General features: G+C 36.2%; 1 protein-coding gene across 1 annotated transcript in view; it reads left to right on the plus strand.

The window, feature by feature from the left end:
- The window catches only part of LOC150093613 (adenomatous polyposis coli protein-like), a 372524-nt gene that overhangs the window by 226863 nt on the left and 130857 nt on the right, over positions 1 to 14804 (plus strand). The window contains exon 12 of the mRNA XM_090413231.1: positions 525 to 2694. Within this exon, the coding sequence (XP_090269357.1) occupies positions 525 to 2694 (2170 nt within the window). The remainder of the gene's footprint in view (positions 1 to 524; positions 2695 to 14804) is intronic.

Raw genomic sequence — 14804 nt, forward strand, 5'->3', positions numbered from 1 at the left:
TTTGAATATAGGTAATTCATAGCCTTATTTAAAAAAAGAAAAAAAATATCATGTTGCTTGGCTATATGCAAAAGAGGATCACTATTATCTGAAAACCCTTTGACTTAAAAAAAACCTTTTGACTTAAAAAAACAACATTCCATTAAAAAAAAAATGTTGAATCTTTAGAGCATGTGCACTATTAAAGTTAAGAGGATAAAGACCGAGGTGTGGACTGATATTATGATTATATCAAAACATTTAAGCAAGTTGCATTCCTAATTATTTTTAGCAGAATTCTTTTTTGTGCATCTTATAAATCCTTTCTCTTTTGATAGCCTCTTTATGGAGTGGAGAAAAAACTAAATAGTCCCTGCAAATTTTTAATGAAAAAAAAAAAAAAACTATAAAAAAATAACACCAGGCTGATTTTCCTTTCTACAAAAAAAGAAAGTATTATATACATGAAAAGAGCTTGACTTAGAATATTTCTTAGAAAAATTATTTTCATATCATTTACTAATTAGCTAATTTTTCTTTTTAAGGTCACAGCAAGTGTACTCCGCAACTTATCTTGGAGAGCTGATTCATCTAGTAAGCAGATGTTGCATGAAATTGGTGCTGTAACGACACTTATGAAAGCTGCCATGGAAGCAGTTAAAGAATCAACATTGAAAAGTATATTATCAGCATTATGGAATCTGTCAGCTCATTGCACTAAAAATAAAACAGATATTTGTGCTGTGGATGGTGCATTAGCTTTCTTGGTTAGCATTTTGACTTATAAAAGCCCGTCCAAGACTTTAGCCATCATTGAAAATGGTGGTGGAATTTTGAGAAATATTTCAAGTCACATTGCTATTCATGAAGACTATCGGGCCATTCTTCGCAAGCACAACTGTCTTCATATACTTTTGCAACATCTTAAATCTCCTAGTCTGACTGTTGTAAGTAATGCTTGTGGGACTCTCTGGAATCTATCAGCACGATGTTTAGAAGATCAGCGGGCACTTTGGGAAATGGGTGCTATAGGAATGCTTAAAAACTTAGTGCATTCCAGGCATAAAATGATATCAATGGGAAGTTCAGCTGCTCTTAAAAACCTCCTTTCAGCAAAACCACCTGGAGTCAGCTTCAGTATTCATAATTCTGGAGATAATAATCACCCAAGATTTGGAAGTAATGCCATGCCTTCTTTACTGGTGCGCAAACAAAGAGCATTGGAGGCAGAAATTGATCAAAATCTTTCTGAGACGTATGATAATACTGATAGTCCAAAAACCAGTCCTACTCATAATTTACATGCTGAGAACAGATTTGTAATGTCATCTTCCAATGTTCAATATTTTGCTTGTCTTCCTGGTCGAATGTATAATAGTGTAAACGAGCAAGGTTCCACCAACGTTTCTCGTTCAGAGAGCCGTGACAGTATTGGGAGTACATGCTCAGAACCCCCCCATCATCATAGGCCTAAAGGTGCATTTCAGACTCTGGATAAAAGTAACAAATTTGTTACAATTGATAATAGACATATTCATGGAAAGCTATTGGAAGTTCATCCAGAAGAGAGAGAAGTTGTTAGAGATAATCGGATTCATTTAAATCCTTCTGGCCTTGCAGCATATCCAGTTTATTTTCTCTCAAGTGCTGAATCTGTCGAATCACCAGAAGAAAAATGTCAAGCTTCCACACACGTTCGAGATCTAAACACCTTCAAATCAGAAAATACTATTCCGCAAAAGATGGAAAACAGGTATGAGACAAAAAATGAAACACAAATAAGAAACAAAAAAAATGGTAGAGAAATCAATCACAGTAATAGTGGTGTAAAGAAATGTCTTCCATCCTTCTATGAGAAGCAAGTGTATCCTATTAATAAATATGCTAGTCTTGCACAAAAAATCAAAAATATTCGTATTGAGGATCAAGAATCTCAGGATCAGCCTATCAATTATAGTTTAAAATATTCAGATGAAAATATTAGCATTCAAAATAATGTAGAGACTGCAAAGGAATCTCATAGTAGAATTCCGTTACCTAAAGTTAATAATTATATTAGCACTGACTTACCAAACGTTCATTCACCTGGAAGATCACATTTATCATTATCTGTTCATAGGGAACAATGGAAAGATGTAAATAATTCCCATTATCATAATGTAGTTAGTTCAGAAAGCATTCAGATGAATACAACTGACCACAGCACTTCATATTCGTGTAACTTGGTTTATGATTCATATGCAGAAACAGATCTTGACAATCCAGACCAACCCACAGATTATAGTCAGAAGTATAAGGAACACATTGATACCACAGAGGAATATGTAAATTCACAAGCACTTAGAAATGAAAAAGTTTTTAATTCTGTTACTTCTAAAATACTACCCTCAGTTCATGATGACACTTTAAAAGTCTACTGTACTGAAGGAACACCACTAAATTTTTCAACATCCTCTTCATTAACTGACCTTCGAGAAATTAATCTTTCTACTGCACCTAATCAAGAAATGACACATGATAAAGAAAACTTATATTCCAGAAAGACAGGTGAATGTGATTCTTTCTCAGTAAATGAAAAAGATGGTTCTGAAAAGAAAGAAGAAAAATTTTCTGGTACTCCCAAACATCAAGATGATGATTTGAATATAAATAATTGTGATAAAGTTGAAACTAAAACAGAGAATAAGAAGCATTTAAATAATACTGAAAAAGAAGGTAAGTCTTTATTACCCTTAGTAGCTTAATGTATTGTGTGTGGGGGGAGGAGTTAATGTTTTTTTTGTAAACTAGAATTTTTCTTAACTTACTGAAATTTAATAGAAAATTGATCTTAAGTATAATTGGTACTTTGTCAGTTTGTTTGGCTGAGTGAATGGTTCCTTTGCTAGCCAACCAACTGGAAGTTCAGATTCTTCAAGTAGTATGTTTATAAATGATTTTTCATATTTCAGTGTAAAACCACCATCCTGCTTATTAAAGAAATGAAGAAACTTGAAAAAGCACTATGTTCAGTCTCTAGAATTGAGTTCCCACATTATGTAACCCATGTTCCTGGAGTACTAATATACTGTAGGTTTACAGCCTTTCATGGACTGTGATAAGTGATTTATTATTTTCTGCTCTCAGTCCTCAAGATAGAAACTAGAAAAACATTTACAACACTGATGTACCAGATATTATTGATAGTCCAACACTGTTTGTATTTCGTGAATAGTTGCTATTACAGTTTTCTTCCAAGTTAGTCAATATATATTATTTGGGTCTCGGATTTGAATAAATTCCTTGTTGGAAGAGTGAGAAATTCGATGCATAGGCTATGTAGAAGGAATGGATGAGAGTTCTTGGATGTGTGAAGTGAGCTCGAGGGAAGACTGGATTTGTATAAGATGGATGGCCAAAACTTGATTGTGTTTGGTATCAGGAGTCTTGAAAAACTAATAACTGATATGAAACCTAACACAGAGAGTCAGGGAAACTAAATTATAAAGGGAGGCATAGTGAGAATATGAATGTAAGAGCAACAGTGTTATATAACTGCGTTAATGGCAGAAATGGGCATTATCATGGAAATGATTACAAGGAGAGAATAATTTCGACTTTGTGTTCATCTGGTTCAAACCCATCAAACATGTGCAAAGATGTCTACATGTATAAGGTACTAGAGAAGAATAGAGATCTGAAAATTGTGTGTGTGTGTCATGCAGACTGCAGACAAGAGTATGCGAAAGGACATGCAGCTAGATTGTTGTGTCTGTACACAAATGCTAGGAATATCAGAAACAAAGGAGTAGAGTTTGTTGCCCTGGTCAATATGCTGAGACCTCAGATTTGCGCCATTGGTGAGACCCTGGCTATCAGAATCAGACATCCAAACTGGTATCGGGTGTTAAGGGTACAGTATTTTTAAGAAGGATGGAGAGGAGAGGAGGGGCATGCCACTAATAATATGAGATGACTTGAATTCAGTTAGCATTGAGATCTATGATTGTAGTACTAGCAACAGTATTTCATGTGCCAGTGAGTTTGAAGCCACCTGCTGTGAGAATCTTACAGGATCAAATACACGAGGTGTTGTTGATGAAGAATTGCATCACCAAATAGAGGCGATGGGTGCGAAAGGAATAATCATAATAGGAAACTTTAATTATCCAAATATTGGTTGGGTAGTAGTAAAATCTCAAGAGAAGATTGAAATCGAATTTATTGAGCTGTTGTGAGACAACTTTCACAAGCAGCAGGTGAAAGCAGGAACTTGAGGTCAGAGTTAAATTTAATTATAGTGTCAGAGGGTGTTTCATTTAAAGATGAAATTAATATGCCTCTGCTTGGTAACAGTGATCATGCAGTGCTCACTTGGGAAATGGCTAAGTTTATGAATGTTCCATTCAGAAAAGGTAACATGCTGAACTACAAAGCAGGAAATTATGACTAACTGAGGAGTACACTGAGTTAATTTATGTGGAAAGGCTTAGACGTTGGTTATGCACTTTCACTATATAATTTAAGGAAATTACAACATACTAGGATATACATTAAAATAAATTTTAATATATTTCAATATTTCGGCAACGTCACGTTGCCATTTTCAAGAACTTAAGTACAAGATGCCAGCATGCAGGCACAACAAAACAGTAAGTGAGGAAGAAGTAGGAAGCTATTATTTCTCCTAAAGTCCTGATGGTGCCCTCTAGCTGGCAATGTTGATATTCTTGGGTGATTGGGCTGAAGGTCTTCTGATGTAGGTTTCCCAAATTTGAGGAAGTCTCATGCAGCCAAATTTTTTGAAGTTTAGATCGTTTCTTAGGGCTGAAGCTGATTCCATGAAAAGCCCCTTTCATATCTGTATTTGCTACGGTGTATTATCCTGGCTTTCTTCCACTGTATTCTATGGGCAGGTATCCAGTGCATGGTCAGCAAGACCAGAGTGGCTGTATTGGTGAAAACGGATGTAGTCCTTGTGTTCTGAAATTCTGATATTTACTGTCCTGCCTGTTTGGCCAAAGTAGGACAGCTTACAGTTGCAAGGGACCTGGTATACACCAGGTAGGTCTGGGGGGGGGGGGGGGTTGGTCTTTAGTAGAGCGGATAAGGGATGCCAATTTTTTATATGGTCCGTAACATGAAGTTAAGTTATGTTTTGTTAGGATTTTTGTGATTTTTCCCGAGGCGCCTCGAATATAGGGTATGGTGATGGATTTAGAGTAATCCATATTGTGAGGGGTGGGGGGGGGTTGTGGTTTACTGGTTTCGATATCTTTTGGATTTTTTTTGGGGGGGGGTAGCCATTGGCTGAGGAAGTGTTGAGAATGTGGTTTAGTTCTGTGGTTAGGGCATTGTCATCCGAGCAGATGTTAGTTTAGCCCTGTTGTGTAGTGTCTTAATGACTCCATATTGTTGTGAGGAGGGGTGGTGGGATTGTTGGTGAATGTATCTGCCTGTATGGGTGGGTTTTCTATATACTGAGAAAACCAAGGTTCCATCAGGTTGGCGGGTGACTAGTGTGTCTAAGAAAGGAATGCAGTTGTTTTTTTCCTCTTCCAAGGTGAATTTGATTGTGGGGTGTTGGTTGTTTTCACCTTGGAAGAAGAAAAAAACAACTGCATTCCTTTCTTAGACACACTAGTCACCCACCAACCTGATGGAACCTTGCTTTCTCAGTATAGAAAACCCACCCATACAGGCAGATACATTCACCAACAATCCCACCAACCCTCCTCATAATAATATGGAGTCATTAAGACACTACACAACAGGGCTAAACATCTGCTCGAATGACAGTGCCCTAACCACAGAACTAAACCACATTCTCAACACTTTATCAGCCAATGGCTACCCCCCCCCCCCCAAAAAAAAATCCAAAAAATATTGAATCCAGTAAACCACAACCTCTCCCCATCCCATACAACAAGGATTACTCTAAATCCATCACCATACCCTGTATCTGAGGCACCTCGGAAAAAATCACAAAAATCCTAAAAAAAACATAACTTAACTTCATGTTACAGACCATATAAAAAATTAGCATCCCTTATCTGCTCTACTAAAGACCAACCTCTCCCCTAGACCTACCTGGTGTATACCAGGTCCCTTGCAGCTGTAAGCTGTCCTACTTTGGCCAAACAGGCAGGACAGCAAATATCAGAATTTCAGAACACATCCGTTTTCACCAATACAGCCACTCTGGTTTTGCTGACCATGCACTGGATACCTGCCATAGAATACGGTGGAAGAAAGCCAGGATAATACACCATAGCAAATACAGATATGAAAGGCTTTTCATGGAATCGGCTTCAACCCTAAGTAACGATCCAAACCTCAACAAATTTGGCTGCATGAGACTTCCTCAAATTTGGGAAACCTACATCAGAAGACCTTCAGCCCAGTCACCCAAGAATACCAACACTGCCTGCTAGAGGGCACCATCAGGACTTTAGGAGAAATAATAGCTTCCTACTTCTTCCTCACTTACTGTTTTGTTGTGCCTGCGTGCAAGTATCTTGTACTTAAGTTCTTGAAAATGGCAACGTGACATTGCCGAAATATTAAAATATATTAAAATTTATTTTAATGTATATCCTAGTACGTTGTAATTTCCTTAAATTATATAGTGAAAAAAAGTTAATTTAGTGCAATGGTATCGGTTGGTTGATGGAAAGAATATCAACAGTGCATGGGTAGCATTTAAAAATACTTAAATGATTCAATATCAGAATGTGACCTTGGAATTCGAAGAATAAATAGGGTAGGAGTCAAATGGATGTGTAATCTTATTAAGCAACAGATTTGTAAGCAAAGGATGATGTGGAAAGAATACCGTGTGCATAAGGATGAGTCCGTTATGAAAATTATAAGCTGCAGGCTAGAAGAGTCACAACTTGTATGGAAAGCTGAGTCTGAGTACTGGCTCTGCAAGCTAAAGAAAAACCACTAGAATTCTATCGATATGCTGCAAGTAAAAGAATGGACGTGAACGAATAACGAATGAATGCAGATGGTGTGAGGGGTTGACAGGTGCACAAGAGGTTGTTCAACTAATGAATACCTATTTTGTTAAAAGCTATCAACCTGGTGTGTGCAACATTGAGTTCACTGCTACTTCTTCACTAGATGAAGAAACTCAGGTATATGAAGAGGAGGTATTACAGCTGTTGCACAAACTGAATAAAAATTCAGCAATAGGGGCTGATGGGATATCAGCACGAGTGCTATAAGTGTGTTCAGTTGAACTGGCTATTCCTTTTGACCAGGCCTTTTAATATGAGTCTCAGAAAAGGGAAGATTCCACAGGAATGGAAAGAATGTATGGTAATTCCATTGCATAAAGGTGGTGTAAAGATAGATGTATCGACTAATTAGTATCTCTCAGGAGAAGATTTTGGAAAAATTGGTTAGGGCTCACATTCAGAAATGGGTTGACAGTGAATCTGTGCTTTGCAATAAGGAAAGTCATATTTTAGCAACTTGCTCACATTTTATAACAGCGTTACTATTGAACTAGACAAGGGGATGGATACACCACACCATACTACTTTTGGATTTTTGTAACGCTTTTGACAGAATACAGCATGGTAGACTGTTGCATAAATCGGAGAATGTGGGTTTGGAGTATAGAATATTAGCATGGATAAGAGAATGGCTGACTGAGAGATATCAAAAAGTGGTATATGGTGGGATGTGAGTCTGCAAGATTTAAGGTAACCAGTGGTGTACCACAAGGATCGGTGCTTGGTCCACTGTTATTCAATTTGTACATTAATGACATTGGGAAGGATTTGGCAGGCAACATACAACTACTTGCTGATGATGCAACAAAAGGGTAATCAGGAATGTTGCTGATATGAAGTACTTGCAGAATGATTTCAATAGGCTAAATTGTGGGGGGGGGGATGGGAAAATGGATGTCAATTCAAGGTCAGTAAATGTAAATTCATGTACTTTGGCATGAATAGATATCCAATATCATATTATATTGGTTGGATTATGCTAGAAGAAATTGATCAGGCTAGGGATCTTGGGGAGTGTTAGTAGATAGCAAGTTGAAGTTCAGGGGCCATGTAGCAAAGATTTCAAATACAATTGAAAAGATAATTGCAATGCTGAAATGAACTTTCATGTGTAAAGAAAATGATGCAATTTTGCCTCTTTACAAGGCCTTGATAAGACCTCATTTGGGCTGTTTTGCACAGGTCTGGTTTCCTGATTTCTGTTGTGGTTCTGATATAGTGGAGAGAGAGAGTGCAAAGGAAAGTATTGAAAATGATATCAGGATTGTGAAATGAAGGCAGATTGAGAAATTGCAAACTGCAGACACTAACAAACCGGAGAAAGGGGGTTAAGATTGAGATTTACAGATTTCTGAAAGGGGTCATAGAGGATTTCAGTTGATGGAATATTTCATTTTATGGAAGCTGAGAATGAAAGCTGTTACGAAGGGGGTGAGGACTAGATTTTTCTCATAGTGGTGCATGATTGGAATGGATTGCCATTGGATGTGTGTGTTAGCATTGTGAATGAATTCAAAAACAACTATGATAGCTTGTGTGTGTCCTCTAAGAGTCCCTGACTCCTTGGAGGACTTTCAATAATAATATCTGTATCTTTGTGTTTCTTAGTTTGAGAACATTTAATTTGGTTCAAGGCTCTTGGGGACAGGTTTAGATTTAGACTATAACAGACTATAGCATCTGCAAAAAATGAAGAAACTGTTGCACCATGCTCATATTGTAGGCTATGCTAATTAGCAACACCTTTTGAGTAAATAGGTATTTATTAATAGCTATACTCATTTTAGCACTTATAGTAGTGTCATCATCAAAAATTAATATTAAACTTACTAGCACCAGTAAAACTAATGGTGCTAATAAGTTTAATATTAAATTTTGATTCAGCATTCATATAACTACAATCCTAAGAGTTCACTATTGTGAACTCTTAACAAACCAAAGTTCCCAGCATCAATACTACTACTTTAGCTGGGACTTTTCTGTAGTTTGTTATAGTAAGTAAATTCATTATAACATTGTTCTATATGGAAAGTTGAATGTACAAAAATAAATTTTTAAGGATTCTTTTATGTAATCCTACAAAGAATCCAGATATGTGGTATTGGTACATACCAGACTGCTTCATTACAGGAAAGGAAGATTGTTACTAATGGACTTTTTTTTTTTCCCAAATCCATTTAATGTTTTTAACCTCCCTCAGCCTTTAAAAAAAAGTACAGAGATTATTACCATGTTCTATTAATTCTACTGAAATGTGTTAAAATGAAGGAGAAATTATTCAAGTCATATTTGTTAATGCAGACATGGACAGAACATTATTGAAGGAATGTTAGTGCCTATTGCTACCTACACTTAACAGGGAAATTTTTAGCCCAAAGAATGTGAATTGTCAGATTGTGAGAAATGTATATATGAATAACAGAGCATCAGTATCATGCTGCATACTGCGTACATGGGGGGGCCTTACATTTGCAACATTCCAGTGACAAATTATACTGCAAATCCATATATACAGGCTGCTATTACATGAGTATAGACTTTAACCACAATCCCATGCAGAAGTTTGGGGTGATCATTTTCATAATGCAATCCATATAGATGTTGAATAGGAGTGGAGATAATGTACATCCTTGTCTTACCCCTGATTTCACATCAAACTATCTTCCTGTATTTACTTCATTTAACTGCTGACTGACAAAAATATAGAGTGTATTGCTCTTTATAATGTTCCATTCACCATACAATTCTAGTGTTTTGAAAAGCTCTCTCTGGGTACCTTGTCATATGCCTTTGTACAGATCATAATCATATATTCCCATGCTTTCTCAACTATTTGTCTTAAAATGAAAATCTGATATTAACCTCTATTTGGCCTGAAAGCTTGTTCTTTTCCAAGTGTCTCTTCCACAGTCTTTCTCAACTTCTGAAAGTTTATTTTTCACTTGGTCAGACTATAATAAATTTAGTTTAATCCTTTATCCAAGTGTGCGCAAACAAAGTTTGCGCCTGAAAGTATCTTCAGGACTGGGGTAAAGTGGTACAACACCGGGCCTGGCTCCTACTGAAGAGACCTCAATAAAGGTCGAAACTAGTCTGGGTAGTGGCCCTTCCCATTTAATGCATAACCTTATATATATCTGCAAGGAGATATGTTTTGCATTATGGGAGATACTGAGATAGGTGTGTTGGTAGCTTGCTCCACCTTTGCAAGGAGTTGACCAGTGTTGTACCACTTTACCCCAGTCCTGAAGATACTTTCAGCGCAAACTTTGTTTGCACACACTTGGATAAAGGATTAAACTAAATTTATTATAGTCTGACCAAGTGAAAAATAAACTTTCCACATCTTTCTCTAAATCCAGAGTAATTTAATAAAAAGGTGGCACACTGTTTGGCAGCTCCTATAGGAGGAGATGACCTTGCTAATGCTTCTGCCTTGGTATCTCCACTTGGGCCTGGCTCCCACTGAAGAGACCTCAATAAAGGTCGAAACTAGTCTGGGTAGTGGCCCTTCCCATTTAATGCATAACATTATACATATCTGCAAGGAGATGTGTTTTGCATTATGGGAGAAACTGAGATAGGAGTGTTGGTAGCTTGCTCCACCTTTGCAAGGAGTCGTCCAGTGTTGTACCGCTTTACCCCAGTCCTGAAGATACTTTCAGGTGCAAACTTTGTTTGCACACACTTTGATAAAGGATTAAACTAAATTTATTATATTTCTCAACTTCTTTTCAAGTATGCTTGCATAAATCTTACCTGGAAAACTTAGTCAAGAAATTCCTCTGTAATTCTCACATTCAGCTTTATTCCCTTTTTTATAGATGGGTACTATGAGAGCTGTACTCCAGTCATCGGGAATTCAATCTTCTGACCAGGTCCTGTGAATTGTGGTCGAAATATTATCTACTCCAGTGCCTTTCTCACATTTCAAGTTTTTGATGGCTTTTTCTACTTCAAGTATTAATATATATATATACTCCTCTTTGTATTTCTCTCGAAAATTTTCTAGTACAGTTCTGTCACTGCTTGGTTCATTTAAGTCTTTCAAAGTATTATTCCAGACATCTAGAATATCCTTATCCTCAGTTTTCATATCACCTTTATCATCTTTGATTACTCTTGCAGTTCTCTTTCCTTCATTTCTAATTTTCTTCAATAGCCTTTAAACATTTTTGCTACCTTCCTGATATTTCTTTTTTATACTCTTACTAAAGTCTTCGCATAACTTTTGTTAAGTTACTTTAACACATAGCTTAGCTCTCTTAAATTTTTCTCTGTATTCATTTAGGGCATCTGCTGACTTATTTGCTAAGAACGTTTGGTATGCTTGTGTCCACCATGGTGTTCTTATTTTTCTATCCTTGCAGATAACTTCACCATATACCTCCCTTTCTGAATCAATGTCTTCTTCAGAGTTTGCTACTGAGACTCTAAGGTTTAGTTCTTGTTTTCAGTTTGCTTCATTTTTTCTTCAGTAATGTTTGTATAGTCAGGTGTACAATTTATCTGTAAAAGTTGCTCAACTTTAATTCTCTTTAAACTTTGTTACATACTGCTATTTTCATTGTGATACCATTTTTATCCTGTTTAGTACTAAATAATGGTTGCTTCCAATTTCAGATTCTCTGTACACTTTTGTATCCTGAAGCATGATGATATTATCAATAATGATGTAGTCAATGAGAATTGACAACGTGAATTTGTGCAGATCTTTATGTTGAAACATGGCGTTAGTAATGACTAGTACGTGTCTTGAGCAGAAGTTCAGTAAATATTTCCCATTATTATTAGCTTTGTCCTTTTCTCCAAATTTTTCCAAAATGTTCCTGTATGGTTGATGGGATTCATTTCTTACTCTGCTGTTCAGATCTCCAACAAGGAACACTTTTCTCCATTTCCTTTGTCAACTGTCTGTTTCAAAATGACTGAAAATATTCCTCCACTTCTTCCTTAAAGGGAACCTTCCGCAGGCTCATAAGCACAAATAAGTTTCATTGTCCAATTTCCCCATTTTGCAGTTTTCCCGCATAACTACTTGAAACTGCCTTCCAATCAAGAAGTTTATCTTCATGTTTGGTGTTCAGTGCTATCACTACTCCTTTTCCTGTTCATTGTCGAATGAAAATAACATCCTATACTTATTATTTAGTATGATCACATGTTTTTGTCTTCTTTGTCTCAGTAATGCCATTTATGTCCACATCGTACTTTTTCCAATTCTTCTGGAAGTTAAATTTCCTTTCCATTGATACTCCTTATATTTATCGTTCCTATCTTCTGTTCTTCTGATGTTCAGTGTATTGTTCTTCTAGATGTTGAGTTGGAGCTTGTTCCAGTAGGTGACTTTTCACTGTTTGCCCTGGTTCCTTGATGAAAACAGTTGGGCCTTGTTTAATTGGGCAACGCCCCCACCGAGCATGAAATCTTATATTGCACATCATATGCATTTGTGATTTAAGGCAATAGAAAGTACAATTTAGTCAGCTAAGTCTCAAGTTACTAGCTCACTCTCGTTCATTCAGTACCCAATAGATACCTACTTACTGGGGCACACCACAGGAATGAGGTGAGGATCGGACATTTGATCAGAAGTCTTAGTCAGTTCTCTGCATTCCTGAAAGGCAATGGGGAGGACCCCTCCCAGTTATTTGGCTTTGTCTGTTAAATGACCCTTCTTCTATTCTGTTTCCCACAGGTTCTTAATATCAGGTAACCAGAACAGTTCCTGCTGTTTTTCATAATAAAAATTAAACAGCTTCAGAAATTTTCATAAAATGTTTTATTTGTTAAATTAAGCATCTTTATAATCTACAACTCTTCCCCAACGAGATACAAGTATGTAAATTCCACTTTTTTAAAATGTTTTGTCTTTAGAAGTAATAAACCTGGCAACCTCTGCTTCAGTTTGCTTTATTGCAGAACTGTATTTTGCATGTGATTGTCTATCGCCAAAAAAAAAAAAGAAGGATGAGGATGAGGGAGTATCTCTCATCCTAAAGCACAAATCTTCTCAATGGTAAGTTTTGCAGTATGAGGTTTTGCACTGTCATGTAAGAATAGTGCTTTCTTCCAATTAACTAGTCCTGGTTGTTTCGGAAGTAATGCATCCTGCAGGTTCTAGTTGCATTAAGTAGATATCAGCCGTAATTGTTTGGCCTGCAGTGAGAAACTTGTAGTGGACAATAATGTCTCCGATCCACCACACACACAATGCATAGCCTTCTAGGGAATGAAGCGGTGCCTTCGATTGTGCACTACTGGATCATTTGGTTACAACTTATCGTTGTAACCAAATGATCATGCATGGTTCCTGTTTGACACAGTTGGTGAACCAGCCATGACTGGTTCACCATCTGTTTCAAAACATTATCAGTATCTGACTAAATTTTTCAGGAAATGACAACGTATCCTAAAATATTAATTAAAAAACTTTAATCAATACCTTCCAATATTTCAGCAGTGTTACATTGCCATCTTCTGGGAACATAAAACTATGATATGTGCATCCAGGCACTAACAACGAGCAAATGAGGCTGAAGAATGCAAGTTGTTAGTGCCTGCATGCACATATCATAGTTCTATGTTCTCAGAAGATGGCAATGTAACAATGCCAAAATATTGGAAGGTGTTGATTAAAGTTTTTTAATTAATATTTTAGGATACGTTGTCATTTCTTGAAAAATTTAGTCAGGTACTGATAATGTTTTGAAACGGATGGTGAACCAGTCATGGCTGTGCTAAGTAAACTTCTTACATCCTGCCTCTAAGACAGAAGAGAATACCAGAGCTGGAATAATGCTAATCCTTATTATAGTTTTTAAAAAGGAAGATATATAAGATATTAAAAATCTCCATCCAGTCAGACTCCTAACAGTATACAAATCATTACCAACAGAGTAAAAAACAAACCAGATTTTTGCCAACTTCAAGAACAAGCAGGATATAGATAAAAACTACAGCACTTTGTCATATTTGTGTAATAAGACAAATCATTAAAAAGACAAATGAATACCAAAAACCCTTAGGTCTGACCTTTATCAATTTTAAAACAGCATTTGATTCAATCTGAACATTAACTATTTTAGAAACCCTAAAAATCAAGGAATTGAAAAAACATATATTGATGTACCTAGTTGTATATATATATATATAAAAATTCTATAAAATCAGCAACAAACATGAAATTTAACATAAACAAAAAAAAAAGCTAGGAGATACTATTTTACCTAAACTATTTAGAGTAGCTCTTGAAGAAATTTTTCAAAATCTGAATTAGAAAAATAGAGGAATTTTAGTAAATGGGAAAGAACTAAATCACCAGTGATTTACTGATGACATTGTTCTTTTAGGAAACTGCACAAGAACTTCAACAAATGATCATTGAATTGAATGTAAAAAAGAAAGGAACAAAGATAAAACAAACAACACATAATAAATATATAGCACAGTAGAGGGAGGTTGTAATGAAGAAATCATTTGAAGAAGTCAACTTTGTCGTGTAGCCTTTGGAGAGCTACATAATGAGGTTGAATTCCACTGGAAAAGTTCTTAGTTGAAAGCTATTAGAATAGGTTACATGCTGAACTACTAAGCTGGAAATTATGATCAACTTAAGGGAATACTATCTTTGGTTCCATGGTATCAGTTACTGAATGGAGGAAAATGTCAGCAATGTATGGGAATCTTTTAAAAAGTGCTTAAATGAGGCAGTATCTGAATGTATCTCTAGTGTTTGAAGAAAAATAAGTTGGGAGTGAAATGGATGTACAACCTTATTCAGCAAGAGATCCACAAAGAAGATGATGTGGAAAGAAAATT

The sequence above is a fragment of the Typopeltis vanoorti genome, chromosome 23 (assembly GCF_054136105.1).
Source record: "Typopeltis vanoorti isolate ZY-2024b chromosome 23, IOZ_Tvanoo_1.0, whole genome shotgun sequence".
In the NCBI taxonomy this organism is placed as follows: Eukaryota; Metazoa; Arthropoda; class Arachnida; order Uropygi; family Thelyphonidae; genus Typopeltis; species Typopeltis vanoorti.